Source organism: Calonectris borealis, chromosome 1 (assembly GCF_964195595.1).
Source record: "Calonectris borealis chromosome 1, bCalBor7.hap1.2, whole genome shotgun sequence".
Classification (NCBI taxonomy): domain Eukaryota; kingdom Metazoa; phylum Chordata; class Aves; order Procellariiformes; family Procellariidae; genus Calonectris; species Calonectris borealis.
Genome location: NC_134312.1, coordinates 60389752 through 60406577, shown reverse-complemented (window position 1 = coordinate 60406577; position 16826 = coordinate 60389752). Strand labels below are relative to the sequence as shown.

Below are 16826 nucleotides of genomic sequence, written 5' to 3'. Positions count from 1 at the left end.
GATTTGCACACTAATAAAGTATTGAAAGAGAAAGAAAGAGGGTAAGACAACATACCAAAATGAAGTAAGTAAAATATCTGTAACTATTTCAAGCCAGAGAAACGTTGACAAGGATGATGGAGGATTAGACTTACTTACACAGAAACATTCAAGGAGTTAAATGTATCTAACCTGGCTAAGCAATGCTAAACAGGGGACATGATGGACACAAGGATTTGAAGGGTCATAGGGGGGAGAGGGACTATTGAAGGCAGTAGTAGTGCCACTTCGTCTCTTTTCCTGAACTGCTTCAGATTTATGTTAAGAGTTTAGTTAAGAGACTGCAAAGATTTTAGTTCCTATGGTAATTGGGACAGTTCCCAGTCTGACGTGGTTCTGGAGAGGGCTCACTTCATACTTAATGCATCGTGTTCAGAAGGAAGGTATTTAAGATCATTACAGTAGCAACAGATTAGCAGGCATATCTACCCTAGCGGCATTTTGACAATATATTTTTCCTTCTTTTGAGAGACTGCAGCACCTTTCTGGAAGTGTATAGACAAGACTGTATTTCAAGAGAGGCATTAATCTTAAAAACATTTTTGCATCAGTTAAACTCCAGAATAAATAATGTCAAGCATGTGTCACATGTTCTCCTCTGGGTCTGCTTGTTACCACCATTGTACAGATTAACTGTTCCATCAGCTGTCTTTGGCTCCCTGTATCCCCCCTTGCCCCCAACCAGGACAACGTTGCCCATGTCAGAGCTCGAGTTACACATTTCCGCAGAGCTGGACAGTGTTTAGTCAATCAGAATTCTTGATTTGAAGTTCATGCTTAACAAATGGTCTCTTCTCCATTAGGTCTCTTAGTGTTTGTAGTGGACATCAGTAGAAATCAACATGTATCCCTGTGGAGAGAAGAACAGTCACTGAAGTGCTATGAATTACAAAATGAAAGTGTTTGTTTGGTTGGTTTTGTTGTGTGTTTTGTTGTTGTTGTTGTTTTAAATTTCAACTCGATTCTGGTGTTTAAGGTCAGAAAATCTACTGAGAACAGCTGAGCCTTGGAAGTAACAAGTTTCATTAAACTCTGTCCTTTGAACTTTGCAAAAGAGCCCCATTTTTCACTGGGCGCTATCCCTTTGTACTATGCTAGTAACAGAAGGGACATTTAAAGATCATACAGCCAACCCAGGAAGGTTCATCTGAGCCTTGAGGCAACCAGGCAATCATCACAAGGTGGGATTATTTTCTACCTAAGTTGAGACACTTAAGAATTAGCCATCTAATCTAAACTTGTCCTTAAAGCTTCCCCCATTGTCAGTGCACACAGAGCAATGAATCTGCAGAGGGCAACCCATCACGGTCTAATATGGTTATCTATGAAAAGTGGGAAGAATTGTCTTTCTTCCTATTGACCATAGCCAATAGACTGGGACTGGAAGTGGAGACTATACAGCTAGCTTCTAAACAGGACTCCCATTCACATTGATAGGGTAGAGCAGTTCTCCTGTGTCCTCTCTCATTCCTAGTTACTGATGAGGAGACTGGTTAGAGAAAGTGAGGTGGGGAATGGGCCCCACAGAACCACTAAAATCCTTCATTCGTAATTAGCCTATGAGACTGCTGGCAACTAGTGCCACTGAGACTGCAGTCTCCAAGCAATTATATTTTGTAGGGACTGCATAGCTGGCTGCTGCCAGGTATGTGGGATGCAAAGAAAAATTAAAAACAACCTTTGCGTTTCCTTTCCTGGGTTGTGCTTTGTGCTTAACCACCACAAAGATTTGAGACTGTCTCTGCAAAGCTGAAAATAACTGAGAAGTTGGTAAACAAGTGGAGAAATGTAACAGGCTTACCCATTTTCTGGGACTTAATTTGTCAGCAATGCCCTTGTACTGATTGATTGTCTAGCAACATTCTGTATCTTCAAACTAAGGGCTAGATTTTGAGAAGAATAACCAGAAGGCAAAGAATATTTTCTGAAGCCTCACTAACTACTTTTGACTACTAGCCTCAGTCATTATCACCAATTATTAAAAAAATCCAGTCATCCTAGGTGCACAAAATCAAATTCACCTCCCTCTTGTATTTCAACTATTCCTGTTAAATTCAGCAGGACTGTGTGGATAGGGATAATTCTAATTTTGATTTGATTGGCCAAACTTGAACAAAATGTTAAAGGTAAACCTGTTTTCACACTGAATTGCCACTTGCAAGGCTGAGCAAGCTGTGCATTTGATCACTCTGTGGTTATGTATTCAGTTCTAACTTTTCCTCTCAAAGAAAGATAAATTTGTTTCTAATAGGATTTTACAATTATTACAGATCTCATTTTAAACCCAGGGCTTTTTACTGCCTAACTAGCTCAAATCCAGCAAGTTTCTTGTAGAAACAGAAGGTGAATAAATGCCTAGCCACAAAAAGAAGGAGAAAAAAAAAGAAAAAAAGAGGGATAACCTTTCATAAGGTATAATCTTTCATAGGAGTGTCAAAATCTCACCTGTACAATTGTAATGTGAGGTCTCGTCAAGGTAACATTGGCTAGATTGGGAAGAGGGAATCCTTTTGACAGTTTAGCTTAAAAAAAGAGACAAACACAATGATTTAGGTATGCATTGGAAAGATAATAAATACCTGCCCTTCAACAACCCTGTTTATCCAGAGATTTCTAGGTCATTTACAACAATTAACCTCGTAGTCTTCACAAGCAACCCTAGGAGGTAGATGCGATGCTCATTTACCAATGGGGGAAAAGAGTTACAGACGCTTTTCTCTTGGCAGAGTGTTACAGCCAAACCAAGGCATGTGATGTTCAACACATTACATACTCAGTGATTTGTCCCTAGTGACCTGAGGGATTGTTAATACAGCTCTAGCATCATTAGAACCTGTTCCCATTTGTCTCCATTAATTAAGGAAGGTGAAGTTCATCCCGGTACAGAGGGCTGGCACAAAGCTATACCTCCCTCCAGGGCCTTAAATAAGATTTATGAGAGGCAAAAGCCCTGTGCTGGTCTAATAAAGAGGAATACATTTCACACACAGTGGCCTCAGGCAGGTGTGCAGGCTAGAGAGACATGCTTCTCTCTGATGCATCAGGGCCACCTTGAGTGAGGCGAAGGCAGATGAATTATGAGTTTCCAAGCCCTTTTTGCAGAACAGTGCCAGTGAGAGGGCACACTTACACCCCTACAGATCCATCTCCCCCTTCCACTGCTTACTGGCTGACGGTCATTTTCCACTCAAGTTGGTGGGAACTGGAAACTTAAGCAGAAAGTCAGTAGAAGTTCCTAGAATCACCCACTCTGCTGGAAGCTTTTAGCTGATGCTTTGAAATACAGCCTTACCGTTAGCTGATGGAATTACTTCAGTCTGTAAAATGTAAGACAGAATGTTCTCGAGAAGCGAAATCTGCCACAGACAAGAAAATTGAGTTAGACATCTCTTCCTGGTGGCAGTGGAACTGTCATGCCCTAACCCTGGATGGAATTAGTAGGCTCATGTTCAACTTTCAGCTCTCATTTGGCCCAAACGAGTCATAAGCTCAGGTGAACTTTGGATCTTAAGTCCTTGGAATGATGCAAAGGAAGCGAGAAGCAAAATGCGAATGGCCTTCATCATGCTTGGACAACATTCTCATTTAAAACAGTCTATTTCCTTTATTTGTGAGCTAATTTATCACCAATAGCAAAGCAGCACCACAGCAGTTTTAATCCCTTCTCCTCAGCTACTCAGATCTGATTGATGGTACTCAGAATTAAATGACTCTCTGCGGAGGCAGGGTTTTCCCCTGTAAGCCCACAGCTGCACTATTTCAGGCATCTGAGACTAGTATTTTGGCTCCCATTCCCTGCTGTAATTCTGAGCATCTGTGATGAGCACCAGTGCACCACATGGCGTGCCTCTGCCTCCGTCGTGCACGTGATGGCTTGGACAGCACACTGCTCCGTCTGCTGCCACAGTTCAGATTACCGCCGTGCGTTTCACCGTTACGATTCGAGAGATCGCTCTGCTTACTGATGAAATACGATACACCAGTCAGGGGAACTACAGAATATCTCATTTTCAGAGCACTAACTTGCCCCAAAGAATATACTTTTAAGTCCACAGCAGAGAGGTGGCTGCCAGAAGACAGGAGAAGAGCCACCCAGGAATGAAGCCAAATGATTTAGAAATACGAATAAAATTTAGCTGCTTACTCTTTAGCCCTTGATATCACTGATATTCCTGGTTTGCATTTCCTATGTGCTTAAACTATCCGCTTACCTCAAAAAAGCCAACATTGGAGTGGGTTAGGGAGAACTGGAGCCTGAGGGAAAGAAGTGAAAGAAGATGAGTCACTAGAAAGGATAAACACACGTTATTCTAGTCATGTGCAGTCACTGCTGTAGAGCTCCAGGCATTAAGAAACATCTGTAAAGAGACTTTGGAAGCAATATATTTTACACAATGCATACTGCCTCATAGAGAAAGAGGTGGTTTTCTCAGGGCATTGCTGAGCATGCATTCAGAAGAGTGTGCTAGAAGGGCTATAGCCAGCAACGTGAGTGCGCTTCTCCCTCTGTGCTGTATTTTGGAAATCCTACTGACAGGATAGGTACCAGGGCTAGCATCAAGGACTTGCAGGCTCTCAGATATTTTGCAAGGATTTTGGTAGATCTACATAATGCTTTGATGTGAACCTTACCGGGGTGGGAAGAAAAATTCAGTTCATCGTATGGTACTGCTGCCGATGGCTGTGTTGCTAATGTCTCTGTTTCCAAATTAAAATAGTTATTCAGTACTTATTCAGGTACCCAAATATGTATTCAAAACATGATTTCTGAGTTTCCACAGAACCAGCATCCCAGCTCTCAGCACACTAGATTTTTCTCTCTGAATGTTGCTGCAACAAATGCTAACAGCATTATCCTCCTTAAATTCCTGTGTCCTGACGAGCTCTGCATATTCTTAACCCTATAACTGTCTTCCCAAGGGACTGTTGTGAAATCTCAATTCCCAGCTGTGAGGACCTGGTATACAGAGCTTCTCTCTATAAAATATGACATGTTAGATGTCCAAATGCCCAGGCCTCTTGTCTCCAGCTTTCTGACCCTTGGGAGTTGCAGTGCCTTAGCTGGAGAATCTCTGCTATAAGAATATCAGCGTAGGAGAACTGCAGGGGTCCAGATTCTTTACCATGTCCTGGACCCCTCTGCACTTTCCTAGTGGCACAGGTGGGCTAGAAAGCTGTTGCATCTTGCCAGCTGGAAAGGGATGAGGGAAGCTCTCAGATGATTCATGGTCATCATAACTGCCCTGCACACTTCATTTATCTAGCTCAGAGGGGATAGAAGATGTCAGGAGCAGAGGAGTCCAATGAGACCACTGCCCTGGAGCAATCCACAGCTGGTGAGCAGTCCCTTGGGGACTGTGGCAGTTGTCACAGAGAAGCTTCCTGACTCCTCTAAACTGTACAAGTACAGCCACATGAGAATTAGAGAATCTAATGCAGATGAACTCACATTCATTAAATTACGGTTATCTGATCAAACTGCTAATGTTGGGATTGCTAACACTTCCAAATGGCTGGAAATCCTTTCCACCCCAGGTTGGATTACCTGTTCAAACACAGTGAGCCCATCAATTTCTGGTCAAATATATTCAGAGCAATGCTGGTGTTGGCTGCCTGCAGAAGAAAGAAACCGTGGGTTACCAGACACAAAAAACCAGGACCCTTGCTGTGAATTAGTCACAAATACAGAAATACCATCTTCCCAGTTATGTGCGGAAGATGTTTCACGTAAATGCAACTTTGTCCCTAGCCCATGCAAGGCTGCACACAGTAAATGTCTGCTTATCTGAATGGTACTGACAAGAGCTGAAATGTGGGTAATGAGATTTCACTAATCAAAGACATTTTCAGTTGAACGAACAAGTTGCCAAGAGGCATGACTCACGCCTGCAGAAGTGTCATTCCAGAGAACAAAACTTTGGTTAATCAGAATTGCTATGTTTGGATTTTTGTCCAGCTATAGGAAAATATTCTTCGCCATAGAAATATCCTATAGGTTAAGTAAGGCCACATAGGCACCACCTGTGACTAAGGGGAATTTGCATGTTTAAGCACTAGAGGTCTGGCACTTTGTTCTTATACAGAGTTTTAACAGAAGGAATGAACAAACATATTTAACCCTGAGTTAAACGTCACCTTGTTTGTTGTACTTACTATGTTCATTGTGAACAATGAGTGGGTGGTTGAGTCTGGCAGAACAGCAAACACCTCCATGGAGCCCTGAATCTCTGCCGTGAAGGAATCCTGCTCTAAGCTGATGATAGGTATTTCAGTAGCCATTAGCTTCAACATCACTGGGTAGGGTGTAACTGAATATTTGGCTACCTGTAAGGTTCCAAGACAAAAAAAAAGACAGAAAAACGCTTTTCTTGTGGAACAGATCAGAACACTGCATTTTCTCATTCTTGAAGCAATAATTTTGAAGAAGTTCCTTAAGACGAGGTTAAGGACTGCTGCTAACATAAGATTCTTTCAAGCAAGCAGGAAGTAGAAGTTTTCTGTGGTGATAAATTAACAGTCTTGGCCACATCAGGAATGCAGTGGAAAGTTCCTTCCACTCTAGGAATATGATTTCTGCTATATCACTTCGAGAGAAATTAAATACTCGTTTGTGAACATAGGAAAGGAATGGAACATGAATGTGATGTTTAAGTCACACAATAAAAGAGCTCAGGGGTCATTCACTTTGAGATTCACCCATCTCATGAGACAGGTTCCTGCTCTGGACTGTCCTCAGAGGAGCTTCACTCTGTCCATTGCCTGAAGAGCGAGTAGACTCACCAAGTTCATTACTTAGAACAGAGGGGGTGGAATATTAGCATCAACGCTCATGGCATTTTACAGAGGAGACCATATGATGACTGCCCTTGGAGCATTCTTAGATTTCTGAGGAAGGAACTTAATATCATCCAGGAAGCAAACAAGGATGTGAAGTTCTTCGAACCATGAGTCCAATTTCATCCAACCTCGACATTCATGGTCTAGGGTCTCTTACGCTCATTTCTGGTTTCTCATTCTGTCTGAGAAGGCCGGTGGAAGCCATGCATGCTCATATTCTCTGTCCTGTTATATTCATCTCCTCCACCTAAAATAAATGGATATCCTGTGCATCTGCCTTGTCTGTTCCACAGATGTAATGTTTCCTGCGCATCTGTTAGCGCGGTTTCCTGCACGTAGCCACTATAGTACCTTCCCAGGTCTTTACTGAATTCCTTTCTGCTAGTCATTCACAGGTTAGCAGTGAAGCAAAGACAATTATGCAGGTCTGGGCAGGAGAAAGGTGTTATTTCTGAGCTGAGGCCCTCTCAGAAGTCTCTCAAAGCAGGACTCAGGACTGGAAGCTTTTTCCTGCCTAGAGTTGGTTTTAGGTGGGAACAGCTGTGGCTTGGGCACAGTGCCCAGAGTAAAGATTGATGTGCAAGATTATGGGCCAAGTTTGGTAACAGTGCAAGTCTTTCAACTCATTGTGGGGGTGGGAGGTGACAAGGCCCATCTCCTCTGCTGTTAGGAGGCATACATGTGCCCGCTTCTCCTGCGCAGGAGCCCTACAAGCCTTTGGGATACACCAGTAGTGAGGTGTCTGACACCTACATTGGGTGGTTTCCTGAGAGTTTGTGGAAGTAATGATACTCACCTCAGGGATGATACTGCCAAATATCTCCGTGCTTATATTAAAATAGCTGCAAGTCTGGAGAAAAAAGAAAAAAAAGTTTACCAGATTTTACCTTCATGGTCGTCTTTTGTTTAAATGCATTATTACTGTCATTTCAATGAATTTTTGATTCTGTACCTTTTGTTCTCAGAAATATTCTTAAGGGACTAAGTATACTTAAAGCTGATTCCCAAGAATATATGCCAAAATACTTCCTGGGAAAGCAAATGCTTAATATCATTACAGTTTGGGCTGCAATCTATAGGTTTTGGAACTTACTGAACCTCCTGGAGACAAGCTAGCCAAGTCTGCCAGCCTCCACAGCTACTGTACTCTGATATATGCTTTGCTTCCATGGCCCCTGTAGTACTTTCAGTCTGTGAAGACCCCTCAGAAAACAGCCACTGAGGCTGCTAAATTCCCCAGAGTAGATCTTTTGCCCATGTCAGAAAAGTCTATGCCTCAGGTCTGCAAAAACCTTCTTTTTTGTAGCAAAGTTGCTGGTATTTGGTACCTTGCTCAGTGGAACTTGGCACCCCTGGCTGTGGCCTGAGGCATCTATATAAAGCATAAATAAAAGAGCATAACAATACCCTAGTATTTATGATGTACCGTCTCAGGACTTCGCAGGCCAATTAGCAGCTTTATACAGCCACATACTGACAACTGGCAGGTCAAAGCCCCATCTTGGATGACTCTGAGCCACCCATTCCTCTGTGTCCTACTCACCTCCTCTGCAATGGTGATGTTGAAGGCCCCTGCAGTGTAGTAAGCAAATGAGCAAGTCTGAAAGAAATACTCAGAGAAGGCAAGGTAGAGCATGGAGTCGCTTTGGTCTGGGATAGTGAAGGGAGCTGCCACATAGGGAGGACCAGAATAGTTTCCGGCTGGATAGACTATCCCCTGAAAGGTATCGGCAGAGATAAAAAAAGTCAGAGTCAAAATAAGACTTTAACATGACTGCAGACAATTAATGCTACTTTCCTTTCCCTTGCTCAGGCTATTCATTTGGTGTATAAATGAGTACATAGGCTTTGTAGTACACTCTGAAGCCTTGGTGCTTTCCAGGAGGTGGTGAAAACAAGAGATTGGACACTTTCGCAGATGACACCTGAGATCTATCTTTTGAGATGCTGATCACCTACCACCTCAGAAAACAAAGCCTCTGAATTAAGAGTCTACATGTTGCATGAAGAGTATGACTAAGGGTCCTTATTGAAAAGCCTTACTTTCTCCTTTCCCCATCTCCAGGAATTTAAATGTGAGAACTGCTGCCTAGAGCTATTCAATGGTCTCAATTACAAAATGGATCTCTAAACCCAGAGGTCTTTCTAGGTCAAAATCAGCACCTTATTCTACCCAGAAGCAAGTTAGTAACTTGTGCAGACAAAAGAATGCCCATGAGAGAAAGGAAAGTTATGTCAAACAATCCTAAAAACAGCTATGTTGTCTTTTGCACTACCCATGATATTAGCCAAGGCTTGCAGATCTAATACTTCCAAAATAAAAAGGTAAAACTGATTTCAAGTGAGGAAGGTACTCAGAGGTTAAGATTTTTTTTATCCTTTCGTTAGTTTCCCGTTATGTTTCATCTCAAATGTATTCTGTGTGTCTTTATTTTCTCAACTTCTCCCCATCTATCTCTGAATTTTGTGTTGCCTTTTAAGGACTACCAAAACGCTTACAAAGTGCTGAGTCACTTTGCTGATGACCTCCCCATTCAATCCTCACTTGCTGGATTTAACAGTCACTCGCTTTGTATTTTTCCCCCATGTTGCATCTTATGTGGGAGAGTAGCTCTTGTAAAGAGCCATGACATTACCTCCTTAGTCTATCTCAAGTCCCTGCTTAAAATCTAGTTGCCACAATACCCAGAAGATCTTGACAGCAGCTGTAGAGCTGGTGTGCCGAGACCAGTGTCTACCATACCGACTGATACTGGCTTATTTTTCCTTTGTGTTCCCGCCTCTCTTATTTCCTTGTTGTCTCTTGTTTATACTTCATTTGTAAGATCCTTATGACAAGACTGTCTTTGCATTCTCCCTTTGTAGAGCATCTAGCGCAAGGCATCTTAAACTTAATTAAGGATCTTAGATACTATGGTGATGGTAACTACCCTCAACCAAATCACCTTACACAGAATGACAGTCAAGTCATTTTAGAATTAGGAACTAGTCTGATTTTAGTTTCAATACATAAGATTTTTTTCCTTTATTTGAAAGAAACTTTCAAGCCTTCAAACTCAGCAGCACTCCTTGGGCTCCCATGCTTTTTCAAAGGTCATCTGTCTTCCCATTCAAGGTGCCAGAGGCTTAATTCTTGCTCCTATAGTCTTGCTCTTTCTTTTCCTCTCTCATCTGACAGCAGATGCATCTAGTTAGTGCAATGTGTGGAAATCTTCCCCTGACTGACTGAACAAAGAAGTCCCAGATATTAATCAACAGTGAGAGAAGGATGAAGTTGAATAACTTTCCCTTTCTCTCCTTTCCCTTTCGCTTTTTTCTTCTAACTTGCTTAGTCAACTTTTACTGCTCTCTATTTGCTGTAACCAGCTCAACAACAATTAAAAAAAAAAGATGTGGCTTGCGGCTCTTAAATAATTTATTTTACAAGAGGATTGTTAAAAAAATGATTACAATAACAAATGCAATAGTGCTTTGAAATGTCTGTCTTCTCAGATACTGAGTCCTAATCATCCCAACAGCAATCATGTTCATCTTAGAAAGTGGATCATACAATAATAAAAACCACAGTAATCTTGGCAAATAGCACTACAGGCAATTACCTTTAAGTCCAGGTCAATGAATGTTCGGAATACTGCTGGCAAGCTATTTAAGGAGTAGTCTATTTCGGCCAAATCATCAATTGGCATTAGGACTGTAAGGGTGGTAGATAAAGCAAAATACCCAATATTACAAAAAGCACAGAGAGAATTTTATGTACACTTAAAACTAAGTCAGTTCCTGAAGGAGAATGACACAAGTTGTTCCAAAGGGCAGGGAAAAACACAACCAGGGACCTCCTAACATGCATTCTGACCTAAGGCTTGATGTTTCTACTGGCACCTTCTTTAAAGCACCTTCTTTAATTTGTCTGATGTTTTCTTATTGTGGAAAAGTAAATTTGGTCTAACCAAAAAAAAAAGAAATGGCTGTGCCAGTGCTTCGGGGCATAAGGAGGTGTTGGGATTTCTTGTCAAGCAGTTCTGAGAGCATCCAGTGTGCCTCTAACTTGCAAATACTTTCCCAGAAAAGGTGGGTGCCTGATCTGCTTAGGTACTTGTGTTTTGCACATGGTATCTGCCCGATACTTTAGGTGCCTTAAACTCTTGCAAATCTAACTCAAAATGGTTAAAGTGAGAAGCTTTTTTTACAAAGGAGCTTTTACATTTTGCCTTTGGCAAGTTTGAAAATTTGGTAAGTAAGACTTGAATTTCCAGGCAGGCTAGGGGAGCAGGCTTCAGCTTGTAAAGTGCTATGTGTGCAGGAGGACTCCGAGCATGGGAGGGAAGGGAAAACTGCCCTCGCATCAGTGCTGCATGGCCTCTAAGTGGCATTTCTGACCACAAGGGTGCACGCTGCCACATTCACAAGTTGAGAATCATGCCCAAGTCCTTGGCTTCTCAGAAATATCCTTTGCTTGTCCAAGAACCACTCCCTTTATTTAACTGTGGTCCTGTAAGCAAGGGAGCAGACAGAATGTGGGGTTCGATACCTCTCCTGGAGGCTTCGCTGACCAGCTGCTGTTAAGGAAACTGCCAAATTTCACTGAACAGGAGAGAGAAAGCAAAAAGAAAAGATATCACTAGTAACTCACCATTCAGTGATCGGAGGTCTTCATCTATCAACTGGATCCCAGATCTGATGTTGGGACATGACTGTATAAAAGCACATTCAAGTTACAGCCTGATTAGCGTGGACCTGTATGATTCTATGACCTGTAAGCACCTCTTACCTGTGTGCTAGCAAATCTGTCTGCTTATGTGACACGCATTGCAGCATTTGTTTGTCAAAACACCTAAACTAGCTTTTCTTCAGCCATCTGGTTCCCCAAGGTTTCTACTTGGTGCAATGTAAACATGTCCTATGTCAGAGCTGCCTTTAGGCAACAAAGTGAGAAGTTGCCAAAGGCAGCCAGACGGGGGTGACAAAACCACAGCCTTAATAGCGCAAGAAGGAGCTAGAGACCTCACATTGGTCTCACAGGAGAGATCCCTGTCTTGGGGCAGAATCACAGCCATCTCAAGCTCTGTCTCCTCTCAGAGGCCCTGGGCAGGTTGTCATCAGAACTACTCACCTCTTTGATATGATGAAATTTAAATATGTCATACTATCAGGTGATGTACTACAACATCTCTATGCATCACCCAATATATGCTTTGTCTGCTGCGTGTAAAAATTACCCAAAACCCAGGATGCCTGTAGGTACACAGGGAGAGACTTATTCTGCATTGGAATGGGAAAATAACTACATTTTCCGGCCCTACTGCTGCCTTGGTTGAAGCTAGCTGTGGACCAGTCAATATTTTGGCCATGAACTTGGCACTTTATCTGGAAGCATTTCTGGCTAGCAAAATATTGACTGTGCTGATCAGACCAGAATAGAACTATATTATTTTTCTAGTTCTTCCTTGCCAAGTTCACAGCACTGACTTGTGAAAGTCATATTCCTTAACACAATCCTAATCCCTCCCCTACACAATTTGAAAGGCTTACGTTAGTGACCAAGCTCCTGTGAATGGGTTTCTTCAGATACTTGATAAAGAAGTTCTGCAGGAAGCTAGGGGAAAGGAAGAAAGCAATTCATGGGTCAAGTACTACAGTCATTAACAGGAAATTGGATGTCTCCGCAGAACATGAATTTAATGGCCTCTGAGTGTGATATTCTAGTCTACAAGGGAGCTTTCTGAAATGTAACAACTATCAGAGAGCCACCATTTAAAAGGAGATAATTTCACCATTAGGCATCTCAGCAATTAGCCTGGGTAGATTAATCTTTACGAATAAGGAATTCTTCATATTACCACCATCATGTATGTACAAACACAGAATAAATAAGTAGTCCCTGCACTAGGAACTTCCAATACAAGTGAAAACAAGCAAACAAGCAAAATACCAAACCTAAAACCAGGTGACAAGAATCGTATTCAGACAGTGAGAGAAGTACAAGAAAACAATGAAATAATGTTGCACAGAGTTGTAACCAGAGGCACAACAAACAGCAGTCTGGTTCTGTTTAGTTTTGATAGCACTGTGACTAGGAGTTCTTAAAGCATAGTACAAGTATGTAGCTTCTACCTAAAGTCCAAGAGTAGAGCGGTATTTGGAAAGAAGTGGGTGCTGAAGAAGCACAAGGAATTGTTTGATCTGACCAGAACTGCTGTATTTATCCTTTACTCAGGGGGCAGAGTGGACAAATATAAGGACAATGGTCAAATGTGGCCATTTTAAAACTGGATTAGGGCCCTGATTCTCACTTGTAGCGCCTATAGATGCCAAAATAGGTGCCCTATTTTGTGAAGTTGTCTTTGTGCCATTGACAGTTATTTTCTCCCAGAGTATATACAGATCTCTTCCACTTACCCACTTTTTCCATTCAATTTGATGTCTATATCACCAGAAGTTGTCCGGCAGCTGGTAAGTGATATTGATGTATGACCTGTATTATCCAGGGGTGTTGAAAAGATTGCAGTAACAAACACCTTTGAAATGTACACTGTGCTTCTTCCGCTGTCTTTGCTGCATAAAGTAAAAATAAAGAAATAACTGAAAAAACTATTTTTAATGAATGTTCAAGACTCAATTAATTCTTAAATGGACTCTTTTCTGTTCACTGAAGATGAAGCTGTTTATCTGAATACTTTTTATTGCATTGCTCTTAATGAAAATAGATTCTAATATGTCTGCAAAGAATCAAGTATGCTACACAGATTTCCAGCTAGGAGTTCTGGAAAATGATGGATTTGGGAAAGCAGATAATTCACTATTGTAAAGTATTTTGTTCCAGTTACAAGACCTGCGCCCACCGCAGAGAGAACTGGGATATGCCTGATATAAGATAGGACAAGAGAGCTGCACTGGGATCTAATCTATTAGTGTTTGAGGAGGGTCCACACAAACCCGTGTGAGGGCCTGGAGTGCCCCAATGGGCTCTGTGCCCTCTTCCCCATCCCTCCCAGGGGCTTGGCAGCCCGTGCTCAAGACCAGCTCCAGTATGGTGAAGCTGTGTTATTTTGAATCAAGTTGTTCATAAATTGGTTGTGAGAAAGAGCTGTGAAAAGCCTCATTGGGGGTCTCTACCCTTGGTTTATGAGCTGCATTGGAGCTCAGGTCTTTGCTCGAGCTATGTTGTAGGTACGCCTATGTGTGACCTTGTACTTAGTTAATCTTGATGGTGCTTTGCTGGCTTGACTTCCTGGCTTTGCCTCAGACCTGCCTCTTCACCAGGGACTTGCCTGGCAATCTGGACTGGTGGCTGTTCCTGGTCACTGCCACTAACCTGCTCTGCCTGCCTGTCTTGGGTACTTGCCAGTGAGGGCACTGCCCCTCCTGCCATGCCATCAGCCTCAGCTCCCAGGTCCCCTCCCCTTGCAAGCAGCCAGCCCTGACAGCAGAAGCCAGAAGTGCAGATCAGAGACTGCTGTAATTCAGTCAGTTTAGCAATATCGGCAATGTGAGTTGTGGGGAAGAGGAGGAGGGATTTCTTTCCTCTGAAACAGCCTGGGACTAGGAAGGTGTGGAGACTGCTCTAAGGATATTGCCATTTGCTTGTCCATTTTCCATCAGCTTTTGAACCATATCTCTTGGAGGCATAGCACAGGGTGTCTAACAGCGTAGCTGCACTGGGAGGGTTTATTATACTGGACTGTGATCCACCGTACTACAATTTTTCTAAATGTGTCAGTGACAGCATTCAGCTAGAGCATCAGTCCTTTCCTATTTGCAGAGGTGCTTCTCAGCCATGGGCTCTTTATCAGAGCTTATGGCTGAGGGGGCAGGGGCTGTCTCCCACCTGTTGAGAAAGACCAGTCTGTACTCCTGGGTTACTGCTACTAGCTGTTAAAGAGCACCTTTGCCATGAAAAGGTCACAAGAAAAACTAAACTTTGCATTTTTATCTTTATATTGTCCATCAAGAAAAATCCCAGGACACATGAGACTGTACGTACAACATCCAGGTCCTTATGTTCCAGTTCATATCGACGGTTAGAGAAGCATTTCCAATCACCAGTTTTATCCCAGTCCCAGGTATGAGGGAGATGGAAGCACTGGGGAATTCAACAGCAGTGATGTGTATTCTAGAGCATGAGGAAGATAAGGGGGAGAAAAGAAAAGGAAAAGTTTGTATTTCACAAGTCAGGGTGAACACAAAACAAGATTCAAATTCCAGTCAAACACAAATTGCCCCCTGGAGAGAATACTTACCTTGAGATGTTGTATTTGACATTACCAAGCCCAAATTTCTCATAGCCACTCAAATCAGGGAAATGTTCCTTCTCCATATTCTGCTTCAGGATTTCCAGCCCAACCTCCTTGGCTACAGGAAAATAGTGATCAGTTCAGTTGCCTTTGATACTGCCTGCGAGTTTATAGTTATGTGCTCTGGCTTAGGAGATGGGATGGACACAGGGTCAGAAAGAAGAGGGTATCTCATTTGAGACCCAGCAGTGCTATTTCAGATCTCACTCCTAGTCATGGCAAGAGTTGAACTTACTGATTCAATATCTGAAATCAAATGAACCTTGATATGATGTACAATGCTGTCAAGCAGCTTACTTTATCTGCTATATTGTGCTCTTAAACTTTCCTTTTCTTTATAGCCTGTGATAAGGTCATTTCCTTGCTCTGCCGTTGCTTCCCAAGATATCTGTCATAACAGGATTCAATGCAATACCACCACCAAATCCTGAAAACATCACACATACCATATTCCAACCCCTTCTGGGTGATCCTGACTTTGAGTCCAGGGTTGGCGTTGAGTTGCCCACTGAGCAAACTTAAGAGGAGGAGAGAACAGCAAATCTTCACCATCCTCCTTGGTTTTTTACAGGACCTGTTAATAAATATTTATAATGATAGTAGAAGTTCATGCTATGTCACGTGCTGGCTGTACTCCCTTTTCCCTCCCTGGAGTGAGCTGTTCTGACACCAGCTTTCCCTCCAGAATGCATCAAGTGGAAAGCCCAGCAACCGAGGAAGGGAGGACCTGCTCTGCACAGGCTGCTAGAGGGACAGAGCTCCTTGGGGTAGAGGAGGAAAGTCAGCCTATTCCCTGTCATAGGGAGTGGAGAAAGCACTTGGTATACATCCTGCCGGACAAGCCCTGTTGAAAGGGAAGTGGCACTGAATTTTTAGACTGCAACTTTTTTTTCCTCTAGTTAGTGAAATAAGTAGCTTATCTTCCCCAAAATGTATGGAGCTCTCAGTGCCTCCTGGTGATTCAACAGTCGTCACTGGGTCAGCACTTTGGAAAACCTATCAGCTCATTTAGTTATAGGCATTGATACCCCTACTTCAGGAACCACTTATTAAGATCTTAGCCACAACTTTGAGAAGCCCTTTATGTTCCCTCCCAACAGTCAACAAAAGAAAATAATTTTGTACCAGCAGAAAATGTTTTTGTATCTCCTAGTCTGCATGTTAATAAATGCGTTAAGTTTTATCCAAAAACTCTCCTTGCCAACTTCATGGTCAAATGGATGTTTATTTTTGCTCTTTTCATTCCCATTAAACCACTTTTTTGCCCATGGAGAACCATAGCCTAGTTCTCCATTCACAGATAGGGACTTCAGTGTTCAAAGTATTTTATAAAAACAAATTAATAAAGGCAACATAAATGCCTTTACTAATAATTTACATATTATTGCTAGTCTGTTTCCCTTAACTTGTTTGGGCTCATCAGCAATGGACTCTGCTCTTTTATCATCTCCTCTCAGAAAATTTTAAGGGGATACTCATAGCCTGGAACAGTCATTTAACAGTCCAGGACAAAAAAAAATCATTTCTCATTCACAGTAGGTGAATATACTTGGGTGGGACTGTTTTTATTTAATTAGAGCCATTCAAAAATTAGGTGTCTCATCTCAGACAGTCGTCTTTATAGTGGGGAGGGATACATCCCACCTATATGAAAACAAA

At 42.3% G+C, this 16826-nt stretch overlaps 1 protein-coding gene across 1 annotated transcript; it reads right to left on the bottom strand.

Annotated features, from left to right (window-relative positions):
* Positions 1–542: 542 nt before the first annotated feature.
* LOC142087275 (BPI fold-containing family C protein-like) lies at positions 543–15719 on the bottom strand. Its single transcript, XM_075161401.1, has 15 exons — positions 15614–15719; positions 15114–15225; positions 14858–14986; positions 13273–13428; positions 12406–12469; positions 11507–11567; positions 10476–10567; positions 8420–8593; positions 7673–7726; positions 6193–6363; positions 5585–5652; positions 4251–4293; positions 3332–3395; positions 2485–2561; positions 543–889 (listed from the first exon to the last, which is right to left on the bottom strand). Exons 1-15 carry the CDS (start codon positions 15717–15719, stop codon positions 848–850), a joined length of 1413 nt encoding a protein of 470 aa, XP_075017502.1. The 3' UTR covers positions 543–847.
* Between the last annotated feature and the right edge of the window lie 1107 nt (positions 15720–16826).

Coding starts and splice junctions, on each gene's coding strand:
- LOC142087275 (XM_075161401.1), bottom strand. CDS start 15,719: ATGGTGAAGATTTGCTGTTCTCTCCTCCTCTTAAGTTTGCTCAGTGGG. Junction 10,568..11,506: donor AGACCTCCGATCACTGAATG/GTGAGTTACTAG, acceptor CCACCCTTACAG/TCCTAATGCCAATTGATGAT. Junction 6,364..7,672: donor TTGGCAGTATCATCCCTGAG/GTGAGTATCATT, acceptor GGAACCTTACAG/GTAGCCAAATATTCAGTTAC.